Source organism: Zootoca vivipara, chromosome 12 (genome assembly GCF_965207765.1).
Source record: "Zootoca vivipara chromosome 12, rZooViv2.hap1.1, whole genome shotgun sequence".
Classification (NCBI taxonomy): Eukaryota; Metazoa; Chordata; class Lepidosauria; order Squamata; family Lacertidae; genus Zootoca; species Zootoca vivipara.
In genome coordinates, this window is record NC_142595.1 from 45,255,203 (window position 1) to 45,270,854 (window position 15,652).

At 46.5% G+C, this 15,652-nt stretch overlaps 1 gene segment (V, D, J or C); it reads left to right on the top strand.

Moving 5' to 3' along the window:
- Positions 1–10,972: 10,972 nt before the first annotated feature.
- Positions 10,973–13,830, top strand: LOC118095717 (T cell receptor alpha variable 18-like). The segment is given in 2 exon segments: positions 10,973–11,224; positions 12,474–13,830. Coding segments are annotated over 2 exon segments (498 nt in total).
- Positions 13,831–15,652: the final 1,822 nt, after the last annotated feature.

A 15,652-nucleotide genomic window follows, 5' to 3' on the forward strand; every position in this document is an offset into this window, starting at 1 on the left:
CCCTAAATGGCCTCAGTCCAGTATACCTGAAGGAGCGTCTCCACCCCCATCGTTTTGCCCGGACACTGAGCTCCAGTGCCGAGGGCCTTCTGGCAGTTCCCTCGTTGTGAGAAGCCAAGTTGCAGGGAACTAGGCAGAGGGCCTTCTCAGTAGTGGCGCCCGACCTGTGGAACGCCCTCCCATCAAATGTCAAAGAGAAAAACAACTACCAAACTTTTAGAAGACATCTGAAGTGTGTGTATGTTTAACTTCACTCAGAACCAGTTCTCCTTATCTCACTCCCTAACTCCCAACTTCAATCAAACCCTATCTCTTAACCTGAACATTAGCCCTATCTCAAAGCCAACCCCTATCTCTCATCCAGAGCTATCTAATTCTCTCCCTCTGAAATGGCTCCTTTTATTCTCCCCCATCCCCCCAAAAATTGCTGTACCCCCCCCCCACGACTAGCTGACTCTGTAGCCCATCAGTGAGAGGCTCCAGCACTCTGGTAGAAGTTTCAGAGGAACTAGTCTGGCTCTGCCGTCCGTCAGACGTCTGTCTTTCTTAGCACCCATGCAGGCAAGGCTTTGATGTCTTCCATACACCCTCAATCTTTTCTTGTTTTTAAATTTCTAGTTGCTAGAGGGCAACCTAGACCTTCACACCTACCTCACTGATCTATTTCCCACTTGAAAATACAAGCACAACTCATTCAAAACCACAAGTTGGTGATTGGGCGGCAATGAATGAGCATCACCAAAGGGCAGGAAGCAGATGTGGCCGGCGGCGGAAAGAGTTTGCGCCAGCTGTGTGCTTTTCAAACACAAGAAATCAGGAAGGAGCCACTTCACTTGCAAGATCTTCAGAAAACACCAGGATGATTTTCTCTTCTGTACTACATTGCAGATTTTCTCTTCTCGGAATGTTCTTTCTCCTCCTGAAATCAGGTAACGTTTCCATTGACTTTCATCATGGCATTTGTAAATTAATTTAAGCTTCTTTTTCAACGGGAGCACCCAACATTATATGATACGACACTATTGTAAAGCTTCATGGCGAGTATTCTCTCCCCAACCCACCCAAGAGGCATGTGTCTAGGAAACAGATGATGGAGCCAAAAGCTATTAACATCAGGTGGGATCTGAAGGACCACAGGCTGACTTCAGCCTCTCCACCGGGATGTTTTCCAGGTGTATATCCTACCCCACTCACAACCAACCCTCACAGCTTCCTCAAATATAACACCATCTGACAAAACGTGGAGAGGTTGAGGTGCGCACACTGTCTTCTTTGCATACTGACCATCAGGGCCAACCCAAGACATTTTTGCTTCCTGAGGTGAAGGACACAATGGTGTTATCCCCTGTTCCATGTACCAGAATTGGCAGTTGAATCTTGCTTCAACTTTGGTGATGGAAGAGAGTCTTTCACCCCACCTGAGAGCTGTAGGCTAACCTTAGAGATCCAAAGGACCTGCTACCTGAGGTGGCCATCGCCAACTGTCTAACGGTAGGACCGGCTTAGTTGACCATTGCATACAAGTCATTTTTAAAAAAACCTGGAGAAGAGCAAAAGTGAGTAGATGATAGATAGATAGATAGATAGATAGATAGATAGATAGATAGATGATAGATAGATATAGATAGATAGATAGATAGATAGATAGATAGATAGATAGATAGATAGATAGATAGAGATAGACAGATAGATAGACAGATAGACATAGATGATAGATAGAGATGATAGATAATGCAAGAGAAAATTCATCTCGTGCTTCCCTTTTGCAGTGCTTGTTCAAAGTGACTCAGTGTCCCAATCGCATTTTGAGAAGTCCGTCACAGCAGGAGAAGATGCTCATTTACACTGCATTTTCAACACAACATCCACCAACCCTTACCTGCATTGGTATCGTCAGTTTCCCAATCAACCTCCAGAGCATATCTTGGCAAAAACCAGGTTTTCACCCAAAGATGACAAGGCAGCAAAATATTCTGAAACCATGAGCGCAGAAAAAGGGACAGTGGATCTGAAGATTCAAAAGGTTTCTCTTGAGGACAGTGCTGTGTACTACTGCGCTTTGGAGCCCACAGTGCAGTGAAAGCTCACTGTCACATGCACAAAACTGTGAGAGGAAGTGATGGGACCAATGTGAAACAGTGAGAAAATTCTTCATGGCATTTTCAAATGTCTCCTTTGCAGGAGTCTCTCAGCTCAGCTCAGTCTTCCAGTCACCAAGCCAGACAGAAATCCAAGGGGATCAGGATGCAACCTTATCTTGTAATTCCATTACAGTCGTACCTTGGAAGTCAAATGGAATCCATTCCGGAAGTCCGTTGGACTTACAAAATGTTTGGAAACCCAAGTGCGGCTTCTGATTGGCTGCAGGAAACTCCTGCAGCCAATCAGAAGCCCCCGGAAGCCCCGTAGGACATTTGGGTTCCAAAGAACGTTCACAAACAGGAACACCCACTTCCAGATTTGCGGCGTTCAGGAGCCAATTTGCAAGACATTTGGGATCCAAGGTACAACTGTATCAGCAACTCCATAGCTTTTCTGGTACTGTGAATATTTTGAGAGAGAAAGACCCAGCTGATTTTGTGGATTTATGACAATCCTGCCCAGAAGAATCAGTTTCTGCAGTGACTGTTTTCTGTTGTTTTGGCTCTTAAAAACAAAGACAGGCATTTCTCTCTAGGGTGGAGGTGTTTATTTCTGGGCTCTGAGTCTTGCATTCAGACAGAAAGTGATGCCAGGGTGCTGAGCTGAGCAGGGCGGGGGGGGAAGTGGGGGCAGAAACTCTCAAGCCAATTCTTCTCCCTTGCAGAACACCCAATGTATATTTTCCGTAGGAAAATACACCCCCAACACATTTAGCATTATTCAAATACATACGCAAATTGGGTCATCCCTCACAAGAGGGCACGTGTTGTGGTGGGACCTGGCAATCAGGCCCTGTTTTGTGGGTGGGAACATTGGAGCGGCCACAACACCCTATTGGTGGTCCCTCGATCTTGGGAGCAATTGGGCTAGCGGGACGCCAGTCAAAGCAATTGAGGGACCACTACTTAAGCTGATGCCCGTATCCCACCTGTGTTATTAAACTGATCTTCTGATTTGTGACGTCTTTTGTATTGGTTGAGTACGTAGTTTAGTTATTGATCTTACGCTGATCACCGCCATCTTTACACCTTAATCTTAGTGGTATATAAATAGTTGCAAATAATTAACACTATACTGCATATGTGTCAGGCTCTGGGGAAACAGCTTCCTCCCCCCCCCCCCTTTGGCCATTCTGCATCAGCAGAACAAAGCAATTAGAGTCCCTTACCAGTTTCAGAGTGTTTAATGATCACAGAAAAATAACAACGCAGCCATTCTCGGAGTGATGGTGCTCCCAATTAAGTTTTCCTCCTACCCCCCCCCCCGAGTCTTCCCCGTCACTTCCCCTTCTCACAACCTGATCTCGCAACCACTGAGCCTTCTGCACAGCAACCTCATCAGCTCTCCTTCACCTTGGAGAGAGAAGCTGGACACTTTCCAGCGAAGGGGAGTCAGTTATCTCTCTCTCTTCCTGTTCTGCTTCTTTTAGCTGTTCCCCACTCAGGTCTGCCCAGCTGTTGTTTTCCGAACTATGTCCCTCTACAAACCAATTCTCTAAATCTATACCGCTCCACTGTTCCTGGGCAGCTTCAGGAGCAGGAAGAGGGGGATGTTCCCAACCTTCCTCATCAGAGCTGTAATCCTCAGGCTGGTCTCTGACAACACAGTAAAGTGAAGTCAGATGCAAACAAGTGTTGTGAACAGCCCCAAAGTGTTTACAGTGGTACCTCGGTTTACAAACACAATTGGTTCCGGAAGTCTGTACTTAACCTGAAGCGTACTTAACCTGAAGCGAACTTTCAGTAATGGAAAGTAAATTAATCCATTCCAGACGGGTCCGCGGAGTACTTAAACTGAAAATACTCAAACCGAGGTGTACTTAAACCGAGGTATGACTGTATTCTACTGTTATATGGTTTTCGGACGCAAGGTGGAGACGTTGAGCCACTTCTGCACATATTGGGTCCTAAATAAGATGTTAGAAAGCAAATTTCCTGTACAGCACACAGACATTCTAGCCGCGAACCACAGCCCTTGGTCAACCAATCCCTGTACTTTTTTTTTTTTTTAAAAAAAAAGCTTAGCAAGAGAAAAAGAGCTGGCAGTGTTTCTCCAAACCGTCTTAGACAGCAGATTGTGCAGTGTGAGCCCAGAAGCTTGTCAGAATCGAATTCCTTTGGATTCTTTTTGTTGTGTATTGAGTCAAAGGATTTTATCTCTGTATTATTATTGTCTGTATTTGCATTAGGATAAAGTAACTGCCTTTTGGTTCCAGAGGGTACAGCTACTATTGGTTCATTTAAGCTGCTGTATTTGGATCCTCTGTCTTATTGGTTCCCTCCAAAAGGCAGCACGGTGATTGCCTGATATTGTTCCCTCCAAAATGTATCCCCTTCTAGCTAGTTCCCTGTCCCTATAAATGTAGCCTTCCTGCCCTCACAGTCAGTCTTGTTCACTTAAATAAAGAGCTGTTACTAGAGAACTGTCTCCAGCATGTTTTGTCAAGAGAGCTGAAATCACAAACCCCACGTCACAACAACTGGCGACGAAGGTGGGATCCGGAATGCTGAGGAGCGGTTAAACACAACCCTGCCTCAGAGTCCGGATTGCAGCTGAGAACAAGACTCACTGGCCAGCTGAGAAGACAACCCTGCCCGCTAGGACAATGGAGAGTCCAAGGGTATTGGAGCCCTTCCAGCCATCAGAACCCCACACCTGGGAAGACTACGTCGAACGCTTTGAGTTCTTCGCAGTGGCTCAAGGGATCACCGATGCCAGCAAAAGAAGGGCCACATTCCTGAGCTACTGTGGGCCCGAGACCTTCAAGCTAGCTAAGGCATTACTTGCTCCAGCGAAGCTGAGTGAGACATCTCTCCAAGATATTCTTGCCTGCCTAACAAGCCACTTGGCGCCTACTGAGACCAAGATGGCCCGGCGGATGGAGTTCCATAAGAGGCAGCAGCATGCTGGGGAGTCTGTATCCGCATTTCTGGCTGAACTCCGGAAGCTCGCTCAGCACTGCGGCTTCCAAAATCTGGAAGAGACTCTCCTGGATCGGTTTATTGGTGGTCTGAGCAGCAAGAAAGCCAGAAGACGCATCGTGGCTAAAGAAGAGGTTACCCTTGCTTCAGCCTTGAAGGAGGCCACCGCCATGGAGAATTATGAAAGAGAGGAGCTTGATGCCAGTCGCAAGGCCACTAAGCCACAGATAGAAGTTGCGCATGCCATGGACGAGCTAGAGGCTACTCCGAGCCAGAGCCCAGTCCGTGGGGTCGAGTTGGTGCGTCAGGCCTGCACAGTGCACAAAGATCGCGGAGGCAGTTGCCCAGGTTGTGGTGGAAACCATGGGCGGAAGAGTTGTCGTTTCAGGGATGCTATGTGCCGGATGTGCGGGAAGACAGGTCACATCGCCAGGGTCTGTAGATCGGCGGCGTCAGGAGCAACAGGAGCACCTATACTGGAGCATCGCAGACCGCCCACAGCAACTCATTTTCGAAAGGACTGCCACTACATAACGGAGATCAATGGGAGGGCCGTGCAGTTTCCAGCGCAAGGCAAGGCACACGTCAAGGTGAAGATTGAGGGTCAGCAGTGCGACATGGAGGTGGACTCTGGATCTGCATTCACCATTGTGTCGGACCAGACCGCGAAGACATTCTTCTCCAGGGGTAAGTTGCCCCCTCTGGAGCCCTTCCCGGCAACCTTGCAGTCGTACTCAGCAGGCCGCATCCATGTTATGGGAATGTGTGCCGTGAGAGTACAGTTCCGGGACAAACAGGCTGTACTCAAACTGGTGATTGCGAAGGGCAGTCGCCCCAGTCTCCTGGGCACTGACTGGTTCCCCGCCCTGGGACTGAGTATCTCAGGGCTTAATTCAATCCAAACCTGCCCTGAGATGAGTGAAACATTATGCAAGGAATTTGCTGGTCTCTTTAATGGAAAACTGGGTTGTTATAAAGGGCCCCCAGTTGACTTCGAGTTGGACCCCGGGGTGGCCCCAATCCGACTCAAACCAAGGCGAGTGCCATTTGCACTGCAACCCAAGATCGAGGCAGAGCTGGATAAATTGGTCAAGCAAGGAGTTCTCTCACCCGTGGACTCTGCTAAGTGGGAGACTCCAATCGTCACGCCCCTTAAAGCAAATGGGGAAGTCAGAATATGTGCAGATTACAAATGTACTATCAATAAGGCACTCAGGGGAAACTCATACCCCATTCCAGTCGTATCACATCTGTTGGCTAAACTGGCTGGGGGCAAGGTGTTCGCCAAAATTGACCTGGCACAAGCTTACCAACAGCTGCCAGTAACCCCACAATCAGCGGAAGCACAGACTATTGTCACACATAAAGGGGCGTTCAGAGTTAACAGATTACAGTTCGGAGTTTGTGTGGCCCCAGGGATTTTTCAAGGGCTCATGGAACGCCTGTTAAGGGGTCTGCCGGGGGTCTTGCCATTTTTTGATGACGTTTTGATTGCTGGAAAAGACCCACAGGAACTGGTTGCGCGTGTCCGTGCAGTGTTGCTCAAGTTCAAGGAGGTGGGGTTGCAACTGAAAAAAGAAAAATGCAGTTTTGGGGTGCCAACTGTGGATTTCTTGGGGTTTAAAATTGATGCATCAGGCATCCACCCCACAGATGCTAAGATTAAGGCCATCATCGAGGCACCACGACCACAGAACAAGACGGAGTTGCAGTCATTCCTGGGACTTATTAACTTTTATCATTCATTCTTACCCCAGAAAGCTTCGGTAGCTGAACCATTACATAGACTTTTGCAGAAAAAGAATGTGTGGCGCTGGGGGCGGGAGCAGCAGAAGGCTTTTGACTCCTTGCGAGAAATGCTGAGTAGCAGGAGCGTCCTTGCTCATTATGATGAGTCGAAGCCGCTGGTCCTGGCATGTGATGCCTCTCAATACGGCCTGGGGGCTGTGCTGAGTCATAGGGAACCGGATGGGTCGGAAAAGCCCATCTCTTTCTATTCCCGTACGTTGTCACCCACGGAGCGCAACTATGCTCAAATTGATAAAGAGGCACTAGCAATTGTGTCAGGAATCAAAAGGTTCTATGATTATTTGTACGGTCGCCATTTCTCCATTGAAACGGACCACAAACCACTGTTAGGGTTGTTCAACCCAAACAAACAAACGCCACAAATTCTCTCCCCCAGAATGTTGCGTTGGTCAATATTCCTGAATGGGTTCCAGTACACCTTGACCCATGTGCCGGGGAAACAGTTGTGCCACGCTGCTGCGCTGAGTCGATTGCCCCTTCCTGGCGGGAGCAATGAGGATCCTGCTCCAGCGGAGCACATTATGATGCTAGAAACACTTCCTGGGGCTCCTGTAACAGCTACTGATATAGCTGAGAAAACGAGGAAAGATGCTGTTCTCTCCCGTGTGCTCACTTGGGTGGGGAGGGGGTGGCCAGGTGGTCCGCATGAAGAAAAATTCAGGCCTTATGCGACAAGGCAGCACGAATTGTCCATGCATAAGGGTTGTCTCCTATGGGGAGATAGGGTGATCATCCCAGCACCACTGAGAAACAGGGTTCTTGAGACGCTTCACATGGGACACCCGGGAATGGTCAGGATGAAGTCGCTAGCCCGATGTTATGTGTGGTGGCCTGGAATGGACCAGAACATAGAACAATGGGTACGAACATGCAAGACATGCCAAGAGGTGCGGCCAGAAGTGGCCAGAGCACCAGTCCACTGGTGGGAGCAGTCCAGGACTCCCTGGAGCCGGCTGCACATAGATTTTGCTGGGCCATTCCAAGGGAAGGTCTTTTTGGTTATCGTTGATGCATATTCCAAATGGTTAGAAGTGGCGATGGTCCCTAGCATGGCATCAGCTGCCGTAATCAAGGTGTTGAGGCAGCTGTTTGCAACCCACGGGTTACCTGAGACCATTGTATCAGATAATGGGGCAGCTTTTGTATCCCAAGAATTCAGGGCATTCTTGGCTGATAACTTCATAAGAGGGGTCACATCTGCGCCCTTTCACCCATCCTCCAATGGGCAGGCTGAGCGCATGGTAAGAACAGCCAAAGAATCCATTGCGCGCTTAATGGAGGGTAACTGGTCAGCTCGCATTGCACGAATGTTATTTTTGCAGCATGCGACGCCGTGTACTGCGACGGGCAAGTCGCCAGCTGAGCTGCTCTTAGGTAGAAGACTGGTAACGGTGCTGGATTATGTCCACCCAGATAAAATGCCAAACCGTAATTCAAGAGCAACCCCCCAGGCTGAGACTGACACAACAAGGTATCTCGCCCCTGAAGATCTGGTCTGGGTGAGGAACTATTCACGAGGTCCACGGTGGGTGGCCGGTGTGATCACCCGGGCTAGTGGACCTGTGTCCTATTATGTGACCTTGGAAAATGGGCAAGTTTGGAAGAGACATATAGATCAGCTGAGGCGCCGGGCGCTCAGCAGGGAGGAGTCAGATAATTCATCCCTGGCTAATGACGCACAGCTGCGAGACCAGAGTGAAGATGGCCCAGAGGTGCAGGCACCAGGGGCTTCAGCAAATGAACCAGGGTCTGCTAGTCCTCAGGATGACGAGGTACAGGTAGGGGACCCTGAGATGTCTGGGACTCCATCTGTTCCTGACGAAACCCCTATAGCAGCCCCTCCACCACAGGTAACACCCAATCCAGAACCTGCAACACCTGTTGTCAGGAGATCAAGTAGAAGTTGTAGGACCCCACAGTACCTGAGGGATTACGTCTGCTGTGCTCACTAGGGGGGGAGGGGTGTTGTGTATTGAGTCAAAGGATTTTATCTCTGTATTATTATTGTCTGTATTTGCATTAGGATAAAGTAACTGCCTTTTGGTTCCAGAGGGTACAGCTACTATTGGTTCATTTAAGCTGCTGTATTTGGATCCTCTGTCTTATTGGTTCCCTCCAAAAGGCAGCACGGTGATTGCCTGATATTGTTCCCTCCAAAATGTATCCCCTTCTAGCTAGTTCCCTGTCCCTATAAATGTAGCCTTCCTGCCCTCACAGTCAGTCTTGTTCACTTAAATAAAGAGCTGTTACTAGAGAACTGTCTCCAGCATGTTTTGTTAAGAGAGCTGAAATCACAAACCCCACGTCACAACACTTTTCAAAATCCATCTTGGCTCCATGCTTCTTCCTTCATCCAAGAAAATGACTCTTCCCTGTAACTTGGCTTTATTAATCACGTCAGTCTTGAGTAAGTGACGCTTCCATGGCCGCTTCCATTCCTCAGTTTATTATCTACTGGTGCTGTTTCTACACTTGTAGAGACTGAAGTGGTATAGTCCTCTGTGAGTGATAAAGTGGAGTTTACCGCTTCAGGTTCTTCATGAAGGATACAATTTTTGATAAGAAACTTCTACATAGGGGGAACAAGCCCTTTGCTTGATCTGCTAGATTTCTACTGACAGGGAGATTTTATCTGTCCAAGTCTATTTTTTGTTGCATGTGCTCTCTATTGATGATAGCTCCTTTGCTGTTTTAAGTTAGCTAAATCCGTTTGTCTATCTGAAAAGAAAGAAAGAAATGTTCTTGTTTTAATTATTGAAAACTGGTCAGCTGAACATCTGTTATTTAAATACTCACAGTAAACTGACAGGCAGTCAATGCAGCTAAACAATAACCTTACATGAGCCGGCATTGTGATATTCAGTATTTTTCTCGATCCTCCTACTAAAAACTCCTGGGATCTCTTGGATCTTCCTGTGGTTGGAGACTGGAGACTGGGGAGAGAGACACAGAGATCCATGCTTTGTTCATGCCTGACATGTCCTGACATTTCAATGTGAATGAAACGCCAACCTCATTTTCCTTCGCTCTCTCTTTTGTAGGTTCCCTTGGAAAAGCTGCAGAGATCAAACAGGCAAACTCAGCTATAGCGTTTGATGGGGCAGCATACAACCTCATTTGCAACCTCTCGTCTGTTAGCACAGAAATGATCCAGCTCTACCGCCAGTTCCCAGGACAAGGACCTCGGTACTTAGCTGGCGCATATCCAGGGGAAACTGTGGACACCGCTAATCCAAAGGGCGCGTTGCATTTTGCCAAAGACAAGGCATCCTCTGCGTTCAGCTTTTCTCGTGTCACTCTGGAAGATGCGGCAGTGTACATCTGTGCTCTGAGTGACACAGTGTGTTCAGGAGCGACTGTCGCTGTGCATTAACCTCCCTCCGAGGCTCAAAGGAGGAGGAGCTAAAATAGACTGTGATGGGGGAGGCCCAGCATGCACCAAGTTGAACATTATGAGGTCTTGCCCCAGTCCTGAATGTCTGTGAAAGTGTTAGAGGCTGCCGGTGTAAATATAGAGAATAGGTTAATTTTAAAGAATCCTTTTTTATAGGTAGATTTTGATGAATTTTGGAACTGCCAAAGATGATTTGATACGAAATTCAGATGGAGGGGATTGGGGGGAGTCACACTGTTTAAGAAAAATTATGAATTTTAAAGTAATATTTGTGTATGTTTTTATGTTGTTTTTTGCTTGTAAAACGAATAAATATTATTATTTAAAAAATCTACAGTTTTTGTCCTTTTTCATGATGCTGCCAAAGGATGAGAATTACATTAATTAACATTTCATACTGTCTTATTTTTGTTAACGTCCCTGTGAACATATTTGGCAAAGGGTAGTCTTGTTATATATATATGAACCTGTAAATGAATTTTTTTTTGGGGGGGGTCAATGACCTTCCTGTAAGTTATTATGACAGAAGCAACTATCACTTCATAGATGTGGCCACAAGGAGGCACTGCTGTTACTGCACAGTCTCATTCATTGCTTCATTCAGCTCAGGGAACTTCCACAAAATATGTCACAGCAGACAAAAAAACAAACACCAAACCTCTTTGGTTTCAGCCCCACTTTTGAAGCTGAATCATATCACCTGCAGGGCTAGCACACAAGTCAATTCCTTAGAAGAGGAAACCGCAAGCGAGACAAAAGACGCCAACCTCTTGTATGCAACTTTTAGCCCTCTGTGCTGCAGAACAGCAAGTCATTGTAAGCTACGGGAATAGTTGACTTACTACTTAGGATAGATCTGAAGCCAGACCACCTTCTAATAAACTCAACCTAGAAGAGGACGAATTCCTCACCATGATCTCCACATCAGCATGTCTTATGTTCCTGGCTGTAATTTTAAGTAAGTAGAGTTTTTAACATCCTGATTTCTTTGGATTTGTGCTCATTTCTTTCAAACATCATGGAAATGTAGACATCTGATTCAGCCCTTTCGGGTCCATCTAATTCAGGGCTGTATAATATTGTCTCTGGGGGGTTTCAGGAAGGGCTCTGTCTCTCTCTCTCTACAACCAGGAAGTGTCATTGTGGAATGAATCTGAGACCTTCTGCATGGAAAGCAGGTGCTGAACCACAAAACTACAATCCTCAAATCATCGCTTCTTCAGAATTTGCACCAACTGTTGGGGCTGTTTTCAATGATGGCAACATTCACCCGAGGAATGGGGAAATCTGTTGTCCTCCAGATGTTGTTGAACTACAACTTCAAGCCTTGGTGGGCATTTTCCATGCTTGCCGGGTCTCGTGGGAGTTGAGACTCCAGCAACATCCATGAGATTGCCAGATTCCTCACCACTGATCTCTTCTCTGCTTGCCTTCCACCGCTTGTCTAAAATACTTTATATGGGTTCGTCTTCTTGTCTAACTCAATGTACTTGGTCAGGCAGAGAGACTAACTGTACCTACAAATATCTAGCATCTTGACAGCTAAAACTCACCCAGTTCACCCCATTGATGTCTGCAACTTGAAACAAGCGTGCAGAGGACTACAGAAGATCAATGTACGGTATATTAGCATAGTTTGTTGACATTGATCGTTTTACAAACTTTGCAGTCTGTTTGAATGTAAACAGTGTATGGATCTGCACTGAGGGCCACGCTGAAGGCTCACACCAAACTCAACATTAGGCAGCTTGTTAGGTTTCTATGATACGTTAGGTTTGTGGGTGGAGAAGGAGAAAAAGGTAAAGGGAAGGGCAGAGAGACAATAAGGGTGTCCACACATCACTTCCAATGAGTGTACAATCTTTGAACACAAAACGGTTGAATTGCACAAACCAAGAAGCGTACTTTCTATCACACAAAGAGCTTGTAAACATTTAGAGACATCCTGGATCGGTGTTCAGCGTAAAGCAGAAAGAAGCTTTCTATTGCCTTTTCCTGAAATGAAAAGGTTGAAAAATAAAGGTGCATAAGTTTGCAAGACCTTAATGAAGGGAAACTGAAGGTGGAATGTAGCACAACTCCCATCCCAAAATGCTTCCCCCCCCCCCAGAAGATACCGAGCACAACAGAAGTGGTCTGGGGTTGTGCACTGATTTATCAGCCAGTCCTCCTGGCCATCTAACATCTTGCCTTTATCTTCTCTGTAGAAGAGAGCGTTGAAGAGTCAGTGAAGCAAACAGAGGGCCTTGTGACTGTCACCGAAGGAAACAAAGTGACTCTGAACTGCACCTATGAATTGTCAGGCTTTATCTATCCATTCTGGTACATTCAAGATCCTGGCCAGCCTCCCAGGCTTCTCCTGAGGGATTTTGGAAAAGATGACTCTGATGAGGGGCACCTTCGAAGCTTCAGTGCCACCCATGAAAAGACTCAGAAGACTTTCAACCTGGAGAAAGCTTCCAGCCAGCTGAACGACTCCGCTGTCTATTTCTGTGCTGTGAGTGACACAGTGAGGCTGGCCAATAGAGAAGCAGACCAAGAACATACAAAGGGGGAAAACACAGGAGCATTCAAAGGAAACTCAGGGATCCAGGCTGCAATCCTGTGCTCATATCCTTGGAAAACCTCTGTAGAACTAGAGACCTTGCATTGGATCTGATGATATAAGACATGCTTATATTCACCTTTTTTATTTTCCAAAATAGTTCTTGAACACTAAGGGACCCAACATGGACATTTGTGGTTTTTCTCACTCTCCCTTGCTCTCTTTAAAGCTCAGGATCTACACATGATCAAAGTCTAATTGACAAAATCATTAGAATTTAATGAAAGACAAAGATGTAGGCATATTGAGGGGGAAATGTTTTAGAGCGGGATAACATGATAAAAAGTTAGCTGCCAACCCTTCTTTGTTTTTCCCTATTAAATGATTTTTTATTATCTTATTTTTATTCAAACTTTTTATATACCACTTAACTATGATCATTTATAGGTGGACAAGAAATGCGATACAGAAAAAGTTCCAAAAAACTGAATTCAATTAGATAAAATTACAGTAAAACACTAGCTGGAATAAGTGAAATCTTCATTAGGCACCCGAACTTCCAGAGGGCTGAGTCCTGACTCCTGCCTGAGATCAGCTGGAAGACAGTTCCTTAAAATTGGACCCATAATACTGAATACATGGCTCCTGGTGGATCTTTGTTGTGCATCTGAGCCACGGGGGACCACAGTCTCCCCCAACAACCTCAGTGATCAGAGATCTACTGGAGAGGAATCTTGGTAAACATCATGGAACCTCAAAGCCAGCTTGGACCCCAGGACTGTCTGCTGTGAAACACTGCTTCTCTGCTCCAGCCAAAATAGACCCCCCCCCAAAAAAATTGGTGCACAATATTCTTCATGTGGTTGCAAATTAGGCTTATGGGACAAGATTTATGGCAGTCGCTAGTGCTGCTGTTTAAAACAGCTAGGCTGCTTCTAATTCCTTCTGCCGGAATCACCCAGAAATGTCCTTATCTGGAGGCAGGCAAGATCAAATTTAAGGCTTGATCCTTCATTGATCATGAATTCATCCCTTTCTCTATACCAGAGCTGTCAAATTCCATGTGTATGGACTTTCTAAATGGCTCTTTGTGAATTTTGTTGTAGGTTCCCCTGGAAGAGCTCAAGAGGTGATCCAGCCAGGATCGGCTATAGCACTTAACAAGAAACCAGCTAACCTCAGCTGCACCCTCTCTTCTGCATCAAGCCAAATGATCCATTGGTACCGACAGTTCCCAGGAGAAGGACTTCAGTACATTGCTGGCGGATTTTTAGGGAATCCTGGTGAAGGGGCTGATCCAAAGAGCACAGTGTATGTTGGCCTGGACAAGAAATCCAACACACTTGTTCTCCATCAGGTGAAGCTGGCAGATGCTGCTGTCTACTACTGTGCTTTGAGTGACACAGTGTGTCAGGGAGGGGCTATTCCTGTGCAAAAACTCTTCTCAGGGCCTCAGCAGAGGAGGAGCTAAGGCAGGCAAGAGGAGGCATGGGAGCTAAGTCAACAGAGAACATGCAAGAGAAGCAAGTGCAGGGTGCAAACGGGGTTTCTAGTGTGCATTAACAGTGAAATCAACACAGGTTAGATTTCACAGAAGCTACAAACTCATGAAGTTGCTTTGATGTAACCTTCAATGTGTTTACACTATGTGTACAGAAGAGCTGAGCTGCACGTCTCAACAACTGTCAACTCATAGCTGTCCACTTTCGGATTTGAAAATAAGGGATCAGCAGCCTCACTTGTCCCGGGGACAGTCTATGGTATATCTAACAATCCAGGATAGCAGCGGGAAACGGCGCTGGAAAAGGGGAATTTCCAGCAAAAAAAAGGGAAAGTTGACAGCTGTGGCTTGGAATAAGGGAGTTTCTCATAAAAAAAGGGAGGGTTGACAGCTATGATACTCCTGCAATGTCCAATGAGTGTAAAACAACAGCTGAACTGTGCAATTCGAGAAGAGTTCTTTCCCCCCATGCAAAACACTTGGTGATGTGTAGAGACAGCTTGTGCCCGTGTTGTAGAATGTAGAAACAAGCCTGATACTACCCTTTCCACAAAACGAAAGATTCAAAATTAAAAGTGCACATGCTTAGAAGGCTACAAGGAAGGAAAAGGGAAGAGGGAAAATTATAAGAGCTGCACAAAAAAAGAAAGAAAGAAATATTCCTTCTCCCCATCTATCATAATCTCTGGTGCCAGGGTTGGACAGTCAGTGAAACAGACAGAAGACACTGTGCTTATCACTGAAGGAAAAAGTATCATTCTCTCTCTCTCTCTCTCTCTCTCTCTCTCTCTCTCTCTCTCTCTCTCTCTCTCTCTCCCTCTCCCTCTCCCTCTCCCTCTCCCTCTCCCTCTCTCTCCCTCTCTCCCCTGTCCCCGTCCCCCCTCCCCCCCTCTGGGCTACTTACATTGGATCTCACAGCCTAAGACATGGGTAGGCAAACTAAGGCCCAGGGGCCAGATCCGGCCCAATGACCTTCTAAATCCGGCCCGCAGACGGTCCAGCAATCAGCGTGTTTTTACATGAGTAGAATGTGTCCTTTTATTTAAAATGCATCTCTGGGGTATTTTGGGGGCATAGGAATTCGTTCAATTTCTCTCAAAAAAATATAGGCCGGCCCCCCACAAGGTCTGAGGGACAGTGGACTGGCCCCCTGCTGAAAACGTTTGCTGACCCCTGGCCTAAGACATGCATAAGTTCGGGTTACATCGATTTACTTTTTTCACCTGAATAACAACACTACCAGACTTTTAGAAGGCATCTGAAGGCAGCCCTGTTTAGGGAAGCTTTTAATGTTTAATGGATTTTAATATTCTGTTGGAAGCTGCCCAGAGTGGCTGGGG